Source organism: Pipistrellus hanaki (assembly GCF_964339955.1).
Source record: "Pipistrellus hanaki genome assembly, chromosome: 6".
NCBI classification, from domain to species: domain Eukaryota; kingdom Metazoa; phylum Chordata; class Mammalia; order Chiroptera; family Vespertilionidae; genus Pipistrellus; species Pipistrellus hanaki.
Genome location: NC_140508.1, coordinates 61,443,157 through 61,458,785, shown reverse-complemented (window position 1 = coordinate 61,458,785; position 15,629 = coordinate 61,443,157). Strand labels below are relative to the sequence as shown.

The window sequence follows — 15,629 nt, the reverse complement described above, 5'->3', positions numbered from 1 at the left end:
TGTGTGTGTGTGTGTGTGTTTATAATAAAAATAGCATTGATTTTGATTTTATAAATAAAATGTTGACTATTTAACAAACCTGATTAATACCTAAAAACCAGTGGAGGAAATTCATATAATCTCTAGTACTTGCAGTTACTGAGTGGTAAATGATTTTTAGTTCCATGCAAAGTTTCACGATTATATTTCTTCTTCCTTAGGTATGATGCTGCCCTCTCTGACCTCCTCTGTCTACTTTTTTGTATTTTTGGGTCTGTGCACCTGGTGGTCCTGGTGCCGGACGTTCGACCCATTGCTGTTCAGCTGTCTCTGTGTTCTCCTGGCTATTTTCACTGCGGGACACTTGATTGGACTTTATTTATACCAGTTCCAATTCTTTCAAGAAGCAGTCCCACCCAATGACTACTATGCAAGGTAAGAGAAGAAAACTCGTTAAGACTCTAAAGGGGAGGTGGCCCTCTTACATGATGTGGTTTGAATTTGCAGGGGCTCTTCTTGATGGATGGGGTTCTTCTAGGGATGGGGAAGCAGTAAATGTATTGAGTGGCACAGTCTAGAAAGTAGTAGATAATCCATTCAGATGGAGGTGCTGCTGGGACAGGAAAAAGGGAAGCTGCTGTTTGTAGCAAGTGAGGCAGATACAATGGTCTCAGCTGTGGAAAGAGATCCAGGAAAAACATTTCATATCAAAGAATAATGATGACTTCTTAAAGCACCCACCTGGAAGGAGCTCTCAAAGGCCAAGTAGAGAACATATTGAGAATCAATCAATCAAAAGTCAATAATTGATTCTAAAATTTTAAAAGTAAAAACACATGACTACATGCTGAGAGAGAGAAATCTAATTTGCTTCAAATAAAGGTGACAAATACACATACTCCTTACGGTAAAAATGGGAATTAAAGATAAAGAATACAGCATTTACTTGGACTTTTTGGAGGAACTCTAAGCCATTCTAAGTTAATGAAATAAAAGTCCTCATACGGAAAAACAATAGTTAATGAAAGGGAAAGGAATAATAGAATTAGAAAATTACTACTCATCAATGCTTAATGGCATACTTGTGTCTAGTTGCAAACCAAAACCATTACTTAATGCAATGAAGGATGTTTGCAATAATGACAAAGTATATTTTCACTAATTATTTACTAAGTACAAAGGAAAAAAAATCAAACCCTTACAATGGTGGTTAACCCCTTTACTAATTGATAAAAAATGACAAACAAAAATGGGATAGTTCAACATTTTACATTTCTAAATGTGATATAATATGAGGTATATAGCATCATATTCTTAAACCTCTAGACCTAACCTCCAATTTGCAGAAAATATAAAAGATAGAAAATTAATTTAAATAACTCTACAGGAAAACAGAAAAATCTGGAATGTGGATTCTACAAGGCAAATGATCTCATCTTCTTTAAACTTAGCACAGATATGACTCTAGATTAGATCCTCCTTCAATGACAAGCCCTAAAGAGAAGTTTTGAGGTTAAATGGGAATATTTCAATATTCATTGAGTATTGGATGATAGTATAGAATTTTTGTTAAATCTTAGGTGTATGATTGTATTGTGACTTTACAGGAAAATGTCATTGTTTTGGAGATACATGGTGAATTATTTAGGGATTAAATGTCACGATTTCTGCAACTTTCTACTAGCTTATAGACAAACATGGGAAGGAAGGAGGGTGCGGGGGGTAGAGAGGGGGGAGGATTATTTCAATTTAGGTCATTGTCATTGGATCATTCATTGCCATATTTTAATTTTCTTTTTGTGTGGAAAAAAATCACAATTAAAAGTTATGGAAAAAAGAAAAGGAAAGAGAAATGGCGAGAATGTCAGGATGAAGTGAAGACTATGCCAGAAATTTTCTCTCTGATATGTCTCTGGGAAGTCTTATAGGCACTGAAGTAAAATAAGTCAGGTAGAGAAAGACAAATACTGTATGGTATCACATATGTGCAATCTAAATGAAAAAAAAACAAAAAAACTCATGTAAGCAGACTGTGGATTGGTGATTGCCAGAGCAGCGGGGCGGGGGGAATAGGAGAGGCTGGTGAAAGAATATAAACTCAATTATGACATGAGTAAGCTCTGAAAATCTAATGTTTAGCAGGTTTACTATAGTTAATAACACTATATTGTATACCTGAAATTTGCTAAAAGAGTATATCTTACTCAATCTCACCCACAAAAGAGCTATGCAAGCTGGTGATTGATGTTAATTTACTTGGTTACAGCCAGAGGCTGTGAGATGTATGTGAAAATTATTTCCCAGAAAGGTCATGGCCAACTTTATTGCATTCTCACTGCCACCCTCTGTGGTACATGTCCTTCAGGTATTAAATATCCACTCCAGTGAGAAATGAAAGAGGCTATGGTATATGTGGTTCATTAAGTGTGATGTTGGCAAACATTTAGTTTTGCTGGAGACGAGTATTGGTTTTTAATTTATTTATTTAGAAAACTCAATAATGGTTTTCATCCCTGGTGGTTAAAATAAACATGGCTAAACTACTAAATAGCTTTCACTTTCCAAGGAATTAGAGATTTTCGTTCATATTCAGTATGTTTCTTTGGGACCAGGTTTATCTCTCACTATTGAGAGACTTTGGATAATGATTCTTAATTTTAGGGGGAGGGGCGGGACTTGTATTAAAAATGGGGCTACTATCCCTGCTCCAGAGTGCTGTGGTGAATATTGATGCACACAGGTCTGTCCATGCCTAGTAATCAGAAGGCGATTAAGAAATGTTAGTTCTGCTTTCCTTTGGTGGTAGTATGTGTGTATGTATAGGAAGCATACACAGTGTAACTTTTTAATTAAACAAACTGTTATATGAGAGGGTTGATAAGTAATATTTTTCCTTCTGATTTCAAGTTTACATGGCATTCAGTAGTTTAATAAAATCCATTTCAAAATAACTCTTCTCTCCGCCTTCATTAAAAGTCTAACAACTACCATTGTTTTCCTGATCAGGAAAACCAGACTGGGAAAATTTAATACTATTTAATTCTGTTTCTTGGTATTCTTCCCATACAATAAAACATATTCCTTAAACAAACCTAAATTGAAATATCATATACATATGAAATAAATTGAAATTTATACACACACACGCCCACACACACACACACACACACACATATGATCCCTCAGTCCAGCTTGCACCCTCTTGTAGTCTGGGACCTCTCAGGGGATGTCCACCTGCCAGCTTAGGTCCATGGACATCCCTCTCACAGTCTGGGACCTTTTGCTCCTTACCACTCGCCTGCAGCAGAGGCAGGAGAGGCTCCCACCATCCCATTGTGCTCATCAGCCATGAGCCTGGCTTCTGGCTGAGCAGTGCTCCCCTTTGGGAGCTCACTGACCACCAGAGGGCAGCAACTGCATCGAGTGTCTGCCCCCTAGTAGTCAGTGCACGTGCACGTCATAGTGACTGGTCATTCTGCCATTTGGTTGATTTGCATATTAGGGTTTTATTATATAGGATAATGTGAGTAATTTTAATATTACCTTCCCCATAGGTTTGTCATGAATATTAAATTAGTTAATATTTGTACAAAAAAATCCTAAAACATATAAAGAACAGTAAAAAGATATTTATTAAATATATTTGTTAAATAAGTTATCTTAATAGCTAATTAGGTATTCAAGCCTGTTATTAAAACTTTAATAATAATATGTAAGCATAGTCTTTCATATATTTTATCTGCAAATTTTGAGTTCAAACAAGACTTTTTATTTTAGGCAGTATATTTGTAGGTGCTTGTTACATTATTTAAAGTTGCTATCATTTCTGGTAACTTACTGTGTAGGAGATACTTTGCTTAGTGCTTTGATTTCTTATTAATTTTCATAATAACCCTAGGAATTAGTAGGTACTGTTATTGTTATGCTTACTATTTATAATTTATAATTTATTATTTTATAAATCCTCAAGCGAGGATTTTTTTCATTGATTTTTTTTAGAGAGTGAAACAAAGGGAGGGCCAAAACCGGTTTGGCTCAATGGATAGAGCGTCGGCTTGGGGACTGAAGGGTCCAGGGTTCGATTCCCGTCAAGGGGATGTTCCTTGGTTGTGGGCATATCCCCAGTAGGGGGTGTGCAAGAGGCAGCTGATCGATGACTCTCTCATTGATGTTTCTAACTCTCGATCTCTCTCCTTTTCTCTCTGTACAAAATCAATAAAATAAAAAAAAGAAAAAGAAAAAAAGAAACAAAGGGAGGGAGGAAGTGAAAGAGGGAGTGAGAGAGGAACATATATGTGAGAGAGACACATCTATTGATCTCTTACACAGGAGCCCTGACCAGGGGCCAGGGATTAAACCTGCAACCCAGGTATGTGCCTTTGACCAAGAGTCCTTTGGTGTGTGGGTGAATGCTCTACTAAGCCCACATAGGCCAAGGCTATGCTCATCTATCTACACTAATAAAAGAGAAAGATCCAAATTTACAGTACCTTTGTGACGCCCACCAGCCAATCAGGAGTGAGTATGCAAATTAACCCAACAAAGATGGCCGGTAAATTTGCATACACAGGCTCTGAGTGGCCAGCGACCAGCAAGATGCTTGTGTCATCGCCATGGCAACGAGACAAGCGTTCCACACAGTCCCAACCGATCTGGACCTCTGGGCAGCACAGGAAGGCAGAAAGGCGCCTCTGGGCCAGAGCAAAAAGGCGGCTCTAGCCAGAGCAAAGGCAGTACTGGTAGCCAGGGGAAGGAATGCCCATTCTTGCATGAATCTTCATGCATCGGGCCTCTAGTTTTTAAATACTGAGATTACAAAAGTTAAATAGCACATCGAGGCCACATGTTTATTAAATGACAGAATCAGGATTTGAGCCTAATCCTGCCTGACTCCAAAGCTTGTGCTCCATTAGCTATATGAGCATAATCATCCTCAGAAAGTAGTAAACCTGTAATAATGTTTTTACTATTTTTCTCAAATTTTTATGGACAATTTCTTCATACTTCCAGATTCCAATATGATTATTTTTGTTCACTCAGTCTTTGCACTTTCACTCTTAAAAGTCCAGGGACTCTAATTTGAGCCCAGGTGAGGGACATCTATAGCCATAGTGACATGAGGCAGTCCATTCGTATGCACCTAATGTCAGTGGACTGACCTAGTCCTTTCGGACACATAACATTTGGATCTGGGCAAGGAGCAGCGTTAGAGGATTCGCCTAGCAATGAAAGGCAGGAGCCACATCTAATTTATCTTTGTGTTCCCTCAGACCTGGAGCTCTGCCTAGCCTGCCCCGTGCTCTAGTGAACACTTGCTCAGTCCAACAAATAACTTGTTTTACGTTTAAACTTCCACAATATTAAGAGGAATAAAGACCACACAGTTTAAAGTTATATCTTTCAAAATTTGTTCTAAATGATTGGTATTAATGAACGTATTACAAACTATGCCTGGATGGTACATTTAGGTTCTTTCAATTTTAAACATTAATAGCAAATTAATGATGATAGAATTTCTTGTGGTATAAAGATAGACTGTTCCTTCAGGCTAAGATAACAGCTTATGTAAAAATAAATCTAAAGTGATCTTTTGAGAAAGGGCATTTTGGAGCAAAACAATTATTTAGCTATCAAACATTTTATTGGAAAGTGTGACCATCTTGTTTATTAGAGTTAAGATTCTCATCGCTGGTCTGGATTTTAATTGATTGCAACAACACCTCATTAATTATTTAGTTTGGGGTTGTAAATAAGCCGAGTTGGCTGCCTTGTAAAGTATTTTGAAAATAAATATAGTGAATGATATTGCCTCATAACTGCTTGGCTTATTATGGTTCAGAATGTTGCTTATGAAGTAACTTTAGCTATTTTATCTCCTTTTTAGTTCTAAGCAACTCTGACTCAAGGATGAGAGATTAGTTCTGAAAGTAAGAACCAAGACTCTTTGATTTTCCTTTCAGAGTTTCTTTAAAGAAGTTGTTTGCTGAGAAAATTTGACAAAGGTTTTCATAAACATGCTAGTTATGCATTATTGGTGTAAGTAGTATAATTACTTTTCTTAACAGTTTTCTTGAGGTATAATTGCTACGCAATAAACAGAGTATCTTTAAAGTCTACAGTTCAATGAATATTTATATAAACACACCCATGAAACTGTCATGGCAATCAAGGTAATGAACATATCTATTAAGCCCAAACATTTCCTTACACCCTTCATGATTTCCTGCCTTCTCTCGTTTTCTCATCCCACCCCCAGGTAGTTATCGATGTGCAACATGTAACTAGATATATATATGCATAACCCGTGGGCACAGATAGTAGTGTAACAAAGGCCTGGAGCCAGGGGTGGTGGTGGACTAGAAGGGATCAATGGAGGGAAAAGGAGAACATGTATAATTCTTTCAACAGTAAAGATTTAAAATAAATAAATAAATAATGAAATAGACTTGACTTGGGGTGGTAAACACACAATACAATATTCAGATGACATATTGTAGAATTGTATACCTGAAACTTATATAGATTTATTAACCAGTGTCACCCCAATAAGTTAAATAAAAATAAAACAAAAGGTTTTAAAAATCTAAATCTCTATCTAAACATTACTTTAGAAACATCCTGCAAATTTTGATATGGTATGTTTTCTTTTTCATTCAATTCAAAATACTTTTTAATATTCATTTGAGTTTCCTCTTCGACTCTCTATATATGTTGTAAGATAATGTAATTTGTTTTGTAGTCCAAATATGGTATAGTTTGGTAACTTCTCTATGTGGACTTGAATTTCCCCCCCCATTTTTCCTGAAATCTTTTCATTTTACCCTAAAAGATCCCTTTTAGCAATTATTTCAGGGCAGATCTATTGGAAATGAACTCAATTATTTATTTGGGAATATCTTAATTTCTCCCTTATTTTTTAAAATTGATTTTTCTTGGCTCTTTATATATATATATATATATATATATATATATATATATATATATATATATATATATATTTAATATATTTTATTGATTTTTTACAGAGAGAAAGGGAGAGAGATAGAGAGCTAGAAATATCGATGAGAGAGAAACATCGACCAGCTGCCTCTTGCACACCCCCTACCGGGACTGTGCCTGCAACCAATGTACATGACCTTGCCTGGAATCGAACCTGGGACTTTTCAGTCTGTCAGCAGACCGATGCTCTACCGCTGAGCCAAACCGGTTTCGGCTCTCCCTTATTTTTTGAAGGAGAGTTTTGTCAGATATAGAATTCTTGGTTGGCACTTATTATTTTTATGGTGCTTTGTGTATGTCAACTTACTGACTTCTGGACTCCTGGGTTTCTGATAAAAAATTTGCTGGTATTCTTACTAAGGATTGCATGCATGTGGTGAATCAATTTTTTCCTGCTGCTTTCAAGATTCTTTTTTTTTTTTTTTTTTTTTTTTTTGCTTTTGACTGTTTGCTTATAATATCCCTAAACATAATGAAGATCCATGATTTTCTTCATATTTGGAAAGTTTGAAGCCACTATTACTTCAAATATTTTCTCTTACTTTTTCTTTTTCTCTTATCCTTTTGGGACTCCAATAATGCATTTATTGGTCCACTTAATAGTGTCCCACAGGTCCCCCTTATGGTCTGTTCATTTTATTTCATTTTTTAATTGTTCCTCAGACAATTAAAATTGTTCCTCAGATAATTTCAATTGTCCTTACTTTAAGTTCCCTTATTCTATCTTCTGCCTTTTTCAATCTGCTTTTGAACCTCTATAGTGTATGTTTTCACTGCAGTTATTTTGTTTTTGCACCTTGAAAAAAAATTCTCACCTGAAGATATGTTTTACTGATTTTTGGAGAGAGGGGAAGGGTAAGAAACATTGATCAGTTGCTTCTCATATACATCCCCACCAGGGATCTAACCCACCACCTAGGCATGTGCCTTGACCAGGAATCAAACAGGCAAAATTTCAATGCACAGGACACTGCTCCAACCAACTGAGCCACACCATCCAGGGTAGGAGTTATTTATTTATTTATTTTTTTATTGCACTACTTTTCAACACCATACACTTTTTTGTGTCTTTTTACAATTTCTATCTCTTTATTGATATCTCATTTTGTTGATACATAATTTTCTTGCCTTTGTCCATGGTTTTGTTTAGTTTTTTTTAAGCATCTTTAAGACAGTTTTATAAAAGTATTGGTCTAGTACGGCCAATGTTTGTGTGTCTCCTGGTATGATTTGTATCAATTTACTTTATGCTTTTGAATAGGTCATATTTTCCTGTTTCTTTGTATATGCTAAGAAAAATGTCATAGAGTTTACTGCCCACATTTTCTCTAAGAGTTTTATAGTTTTGAGTCTTACATTTAAGTCTTTATTTTGAATTTATCTTGTATATGATGTAAGAATATGGCTTAGTTTCATTTTTGCACATGTATCTGTCCAATAAAAATATGAACACTTTATAAATTTGCATGTCATCTTTGTTCAGGGGCCATTTTACTCTTCTCTCTATTGTTCCAATTCAAGTATATGTGCTATTGAATCAAGCACCGAGTCTTGTATCTTTTTATCTTCTATGTCTTTATATAGCTTTTCGTATACATGAATATATCTATGTAACTTTAATTACTGATTTAGCATTTCTATCAAATTTGAGTCAGTTTCATTATTGATTTTTGACCCCTTTAAGTTGTTTATAATTTGTATACTTGGTAATGTTTGCTTGGATGCTAGACATTGCTATTTTTACCTTGTTGGGTGCAAAATATTTTGTATTCTTAAAATTATAAGGTGTGTTCTAGGAGGCAGTTAATTGCATGGACACGTTTGAGCCTTTCAAGTCTTATTTTTAAGATTTTTTAGGAAGAACAAATGCAGTGCTCATTTGGATGGATTATTTCTCACTACCAAGTTAAGGTTCTTCTGTGTACTCTACCCAATGCTCCATGATCATAAAAATTTTACTCTGGCTAGTGGATAGGCACTCCCTGGCCTGTATGAACAGCAGACACTGTTACATCCAATCCTTTCTGGTAGTTTTTCTTTTTCTTTTTTGTCGGTCTAGAGTAGTTTCCTCACATATATGCACTGGACTGTTCTCTGGCGAGTTTAAAGATGACCCTCTTTCGGTCTCTGGAATTCTGTCTGTATAAAATTATTTCCTCTCAGGTAGGTACACTGTCCTTTGAAATTTAGGTACTGCAGCATCCCTAAACTCTTTTTAATTGCAAGCTATAATACATCTCTTCAACTCAGGGAACTTGGCAGACTCTTCCTGGGTTTCTCCTCCCAACACTGGGAGAGGCCATTTCAATACTGGAAACTCTCAATTCAGTAAATCTTGGGCAACTTTAGAGATTATCTTATTTTTTCTCATTCCTCAAAGATTACTATTCTTCATTGCCTGCTATGCAGTGTCCACCAAATTATTGTTGCATATATATTTTAATTGATCCAGTCAGAAGGTTATTTCAATCTCTGTTACTTATCTTAACAAGAAACAATTTTTTTGTGTCCTTATGGGTGCTGATGACAGAAGTTCAGAAAGTTATTTATTCCTTCCTCTACAATCATCTCAAACCTTGAGGCTGGCAAACACATGAAGGGGCCTTTTCCTTATCAGTCACATGCAGTCTCTGCTCACACCAAACATTTAAGTGGTGTAGATACATAAGCATCACTTATGTTTAATAATCTGAAAATTTATTCGGCAAGGGAAATGTATGTATTTTTCTGACCATTCTGGAGTAGCTGGTCTCTAGTCCCTAATGTGGTTATCAGGAAGAATCTGGAAACCATGACAATTATAAGCCTGTTCAGATAGCAGATTTGATATGTTTATGTAGAATATCTTTCAGAGTAGCTTAATGGATTCAATCCCAGGATTTTAACACCACACCTTTTATGAGGAATGGGCCTTTTATTATCAAAATCAAAGATGTGGGGGTTTATTTGCACACTATACGTACTTTATTTTTGGAGTTAGATTTTCCCACCTGTTCTCAAAAGGACTGGTTTCACATAAAATTGTGGAAGAAATCATACCTGAAGTTCATACTGATGAAAAATTGTTATAGTCACCTTCCTGACCACTGTTACCCTGAGTAAAAAAGAAACAGCTCTAATATCCATTACCATGATTTGTTGGGTTTGGAACTGGTTTATGTGGCTACTAAGTCAAACAAATAAAAATTTAATTTAGGGAAAATCAATAATTAACTTATTCGACATTTACTGATGGAAGTGGATTTTTTTTTCCATAAACATAACCTTTGTCTTTCTTTAAAATTACTTTGAGCTAAATTTGCGTGATACATGTTATGCATTAAAATGTTTGTGAATCCCTTAAAAAAGGAAATTCTCAAGAATGATCCGTTTAGTTTATACTTTTTTGGATCCTATTACAAGAATATTTCATGGAATGTTATGGCAATACTTTCTCCTGTGAGAGCAGTTACCCAGTCCTTTCCCCTTACATTTCTCTGACCTTTCTGGCATTAAATTAAACTCCTTAGTTTTTAATTTTCAATTTTCCCTTTAGTGTCCTTCCTATAAATTAAAATGCAAGAGCATAAAGCAGCTACTCTCTTAGGAAGTGAGACTCCCAAACCATCAAGGCAAAGCAACTCCATGGGAGGAAAATCTTGGCAATCATCTTCCTATTGGGAGGACAAGTCAGCGCCAATTTCCCAAAAGCATTCCACCATATCTGAGTAATGTTGTCTTTAGAAAGTAGTGCTCTTTGATAAAAAGGAAGAGTGTTGTATTTACCTAGGAATAGTGTTGTATCCCTAGTAGTAACTATAGTTAGGACTCAGCAAACAAAAGGATGACTTAATAAATAAATCCTGTAATGGAACTCCCCTTTCCTAACATTCTTATGCTTTTCTTATATTGCCACTTATTGCATCTGAGAAATAGGTTGGTGTGATTGAAAGCCAACATACCCGTTGTCATAAATCCTGCCACTTATTTACCTTGTCAGTCATTTGTGCCTAAAATTTCCATGTAGAATGAAAACAATAGCAAAGAGTGCCTCGATTCATCAACACAGTACCTGTTTCATCATGGGAATCACCTACTTGGTGTTGGTCTCCTTCTCTCCCACTTTGTAACTTCATCAGTTATTAACTATATTGGCCTCTAAAATGAGGTATTTAAATCCATGTTTACATTATAGCTACTTGGGGAAAGTTATAGTTACATGTAATAGAAGTGCCTACATTTACTACTTCTTGCTTTGTGCCCCTCAGTATGGAAGGTTGCACGGCCTGTGTGTTGAGCTTGGTCTTGTTGTCGTAAGAAGCAGTGCAGGAAGGAGCCTGGATGAGAAACTAACTGGTCCTGGGAGGACTGGTCCTGACTCATTTTTCACATTTCTCTCAGAGGTGAAAATGTGTTTAGGCAAGGAAATGAACCATATATTTAAAATGCTCATAGAGTATAAATGTTCTCTTATGAACCCTGGATGTGACTTCAGAGAAGGTAGAGCGCCTTTAATAGTTAAATGGAAAGGAACTTCCAAATTGCTGCAACTTGTCCATCAACAATCGTAGCTCTGAAGAGAGCACACCTTCTACCTGGTACAAAATTGTCCTCTGCACAGAACGTTTTTATTGTAAGGCAGTGTTCTGCACATGTAGCATAAAACCCAATTACAGAAAATTGGCAAATAGTTAAGACATGGATGTGCCAAAAAAGACTTCAAAGCCACGATGCAGAGCCCAGGGGTCTCAAGGCAAAGTTTTTCTAAGCTTAAAAAAACAATGTAGTGTGAAACCTGTCAGATTTCAATTTTCCCACACACAAAAAGTGTCTAAAGGTTTGGCATGGAAACGTGTTTAAAGCATAAGTAAGAGACTAATGAAAAAGGATGGTTAAACATTGGCTGTGTTTTTCATATGATGCAATACACGGAGAAAAAAAATGGAATTGGGAGCCAAAGTAGCAAAAACTCATGTGTAAAAAGCAGTATTATGCTCATAGGAATGGGATGCCATAAGAAAGAGAAGAATTGTGCTAGAAATATCCCTTAAAGATAGATCCAATCTTGTTCCAGCAAAGACATTTGTCTAACACAGAGAAAATGTTTTAAGAGGGTTGGAAACACAAACCTGGCTTTCTGTGGACATCTGATTCCCCCTGCTTGTTTAACAGTGCATCCTTGCTTTCACTCATACATGAAAACGAATTCTGTTTCCCCCTTGCCAACAGTTCTGAGCACTTTACTCATTCTGATCGCACGTTAGAATTTTGGAATGGGAAGAGATTCGGACACCATGTACTGGTAGTTCTCAGCTCCCCTGCTGGCCCCAACATTCTCAAGGATAGTCCTTCCTTAGTATCCACTCCACCAGCCCATTCCCAAGAGCTCAGTTTGCTGGAGCATTCTGCAGGCAAATCTATCAGAAAGATGGGGATAGAGGGTGAGGGTAGTCAAGAAGGGTGAAAAAGTGACCCCGGGAGATTCTGTATTCCCACGTAGAGAGGATTTCTTTTTCTTTTTGAGGATCATTGAATCTATAGACTTTCCCTATCCTACACTTGGAAAATCATAACAACGAAGTTAGGGAAGACTGTTGAAATCCAGCCCACCAGGAGCAATGCTTCCTATGTCCTGTCAAAGCAAGACTACACATCACCCTCGCCTCAGGCACATTCTTCTTGGATTGGAAAGTAGCCGTGGGCCATTTCTGGACAAAGTGTATTTCTTTGTTTAATACAAGAAACTAACATACATATATGTGTTTAAGAGTGCACATGTGCATAGTAACAGAAGAATGTCTGTTTTGCAGAAACCAATTTACAACTGGGTGTCTTCAGTGGTCCTCTTCTTCTTTCTTTGATCACATTACCAAAATGAGATAAATTTTTCTTGATAAATAACCTAATAATTAATAATAATATTAATAATTAAATGTTATAAATTTGGCACAGCCTCCCTACCATCTCACCCAAACTCTTTCAGATATTACCACCCAGCTTTCTTCTTGAGGGTGATTGTGGTTCTGTTCCATCTTAAAGAGGACATTTATCTATTTTTATTTTCCAGCAATACCAATATGATATTATAAATAGAGCATAAACCAAGTTCATATTATGTTAATAGTACTAACAATGATAATAGTAGTAACCATAATTTCTTGAGCAGTTAGTACCTGCCACATTCTGTGATATTGCTTTATATAGATTATTAAATTGCCTGGTGCATGAAATTCATGCACATTAAAAAAGGATTAATTAGAGGAAATATTTTAATATTGCTATTTGCCCTTTTTCTATAATAAAAGTGTCAGAGATTAAAGAAAATTAGTACAATATATGAAAATCTTCCTCCTGTTAGAATTTGGGGCATGCCATGGGATCCAGAGTCAAGTCCCCACTCACCTGAAGAGCCTCAAATTAATGTGAGACCCAGACTTAGCTGGCCCCACCCCTGTTGGGCAAGATCCAGACCCAGTTGGCCCCACCCTTGTCAAGCTCTGCCAGGTTGGGGGTGCAGTCTCCCACCGCACCCTCAGGTCCCCCGGCCTGGCGCCAGGGTAGGGACAAGGCCTGAGGTCTCTCAGGCCTGAGGTCTCTCTGCCTGGCACCAGAGCAGGGGGCATACCTTGTGGTCTCTCATCAAGCCCCATTGGGCCAGGAGCATGGCCTGAGGTCCCCTGTCAAGCCCCACTGGGTAGGGGGTGTAGACTGAGGTCCCCCAGCCTGGGGCGAGGGGAGCAGCCTGAGGGACCCCAGCCCAGCACCAGGGCAGGGGGTGCACCTTGAGATCCCAGGTTAGAGGTCAGTGATTGTTAAAATATATTTCTGCTCAAAAATCTTCAAGCCCTAAAAAAATGAATCAATCAGCTTCGGATTAGCTGCTGATATGGTAGCAGCTTTATCACTCGTTACTGAGATTTAGCATTACAAATTTTAGTAATAATCAGTCAGGGGGAGTTAGTATAATGAGGAAAGTGATTTCAGAGAGTAATTTTATTCCATTTTATGGGAATTTGTTATTGTAATCCAGTAACTGAGGGAATCTTACAAAGTGTCTATAAAAGCAGAAGGTTTTTTTTTTTTTTAATGTTCAAATAGAAAGGAAATTGAAACATTGGCTTATTTTGACTTGTTTATATCTGTTTCTGACCATGGTATATATTATACTATCAGAGTAAGTAAATGTTTTTCCATAATGGAAATTAATATGAAAATTTCTGTTGTTTATCTTTGTAATCAAGCCTTTCTAAGATACTGCTTGTCAGAATTGGGATTTAGTGAGAATTACTAGAAATGTATGAACTTGGTTAGGAGTTTTATTGTGTAGTGTGTTCATAGGCATATTTCCAGTCTAACATTATGCACATTTTTAAACGAGTTGGTGATGTAAAGAATGTTGGAAAAATTTAGAACAGATTTCTGTAAAGTTTCTCTGTCTTTATAGAAAGTTCTGTTTTATATTTTATATAAACACTCTTCAGTGGCTTCTTGCTCAATATTCTAAATTTGGAACATCTATTTCACATCCTGTGTCTTCCACCTCCCTACCAACGAGACTGAGGTCATTTGTGTGACCTTCATTCGAGGAGAGTCTATAATAATGTGCTTGTAAACGTGAGAGACCAAGGAGGGTGTGAGGACTGGGTGCTTCTTGCTCAAGCAAGAAGGAAAGTCCTTCTCCTGAGCCTGTTCCAAGCACTTTGCCTTTAATTGGCAGCTTCGCTTCCTGAGGGAGGAAGGACTCTGGAATTCAAACAGACACGGGCCCCAATTGCCTGGCTCCCTCATTGTGAGACTGGAGTTCTGGCCTCCTCAGCTTGTGGGTGGTTGAATAATATTTACCTCATGGTGTCAGTGAGGCGATGAAGCAGGCTGTGGATGTACAGTGTCTGGCATTGGTAGGACTCAGTCACTGTTTGCTGTGTTCTCCTGTGAGGAAGTGTGGAAAGAAAATGAGGCACCTACTTTATATTGTAGGACTGGGTTCATCATTATCACAGTTAGGCTTACTGGATACTTACCAATGTCAAGTTCTAATTCATTGAATGCTTCCAACAACTTTATAAGGTAGGTTCTATAATCCCCATTTTAAAGATAAGAAAACTGAGGTGTAGATAAGTTATTTACCCCAAGGCAGAGCCAGAGTTTGAACTCAAATTTCACTCTCAAGCCCATACTGTGAATGAGCCCATATCCCGCTTTCCTGCCTCACAGAAAGGCAGGAGCTCTGTAGAAAAGCAGTGAAAACAAAGATTAGAGAGGAATGTTAACCTGGCCTAAAGATGTATTTACCAGGGGAACTTTGAGTTTAGGGAAAGAGTAAACTAGTATGTTCTCCAAACAAAGGATTTGCACAAATGTGTTTGTAAGCAGAGTCCTGAGATTCCAAACTGAGGCAAGAAAGTATATTTGACCTGAAGCTGAGGGAAAGGAGGAAGGGTCTCTCTGGAGACCCAAGAAGCTTGATGGTCTTCGTCTGGCAGAGGGAAGATAGAGACTTAAACAGTCAGCCTGGCTCTTGCAGCCTCTCTGAGGTGATGTCTTTTTACAACTTGCTTTGTTTGTGCACCATGTGTACTATAGAGCTACTTATCTTTGTAGTGAACCGTCTCAGAGAGGTTATTCGCAGCTCTCATTGCAAATAACCCACAGGGAAGCTTTGTAAATGCTGG

The 15,629-nt window shown here is 37.2% G+C and overlaps 1 protein-coding gene across 3 annotated transcripts in view; it reads left to right on the top strand.

Moving 5' to 3' along the window:
• Nucleotides 1-15,629, top strand: part of PIEZO2 (piezo type mechanosensitive ion channel component 2) — a 309,596-nt gene that overhangs the window by 189,640 nt on the left and 104,327 nt on the right. For all 3 annotated transcript variants that reach the window (XM_084887741.1, XM_084887742.1, XM_084887740.1), the window contains exon 7: nt 201-414. In XM_084887741.1, the coding sequence (XP_084743867.1) occupies nt 201-414 (214 nt within the window). The remainder of the gene's footprint in view (nt 1-200; nt 415-15,629) is intronic.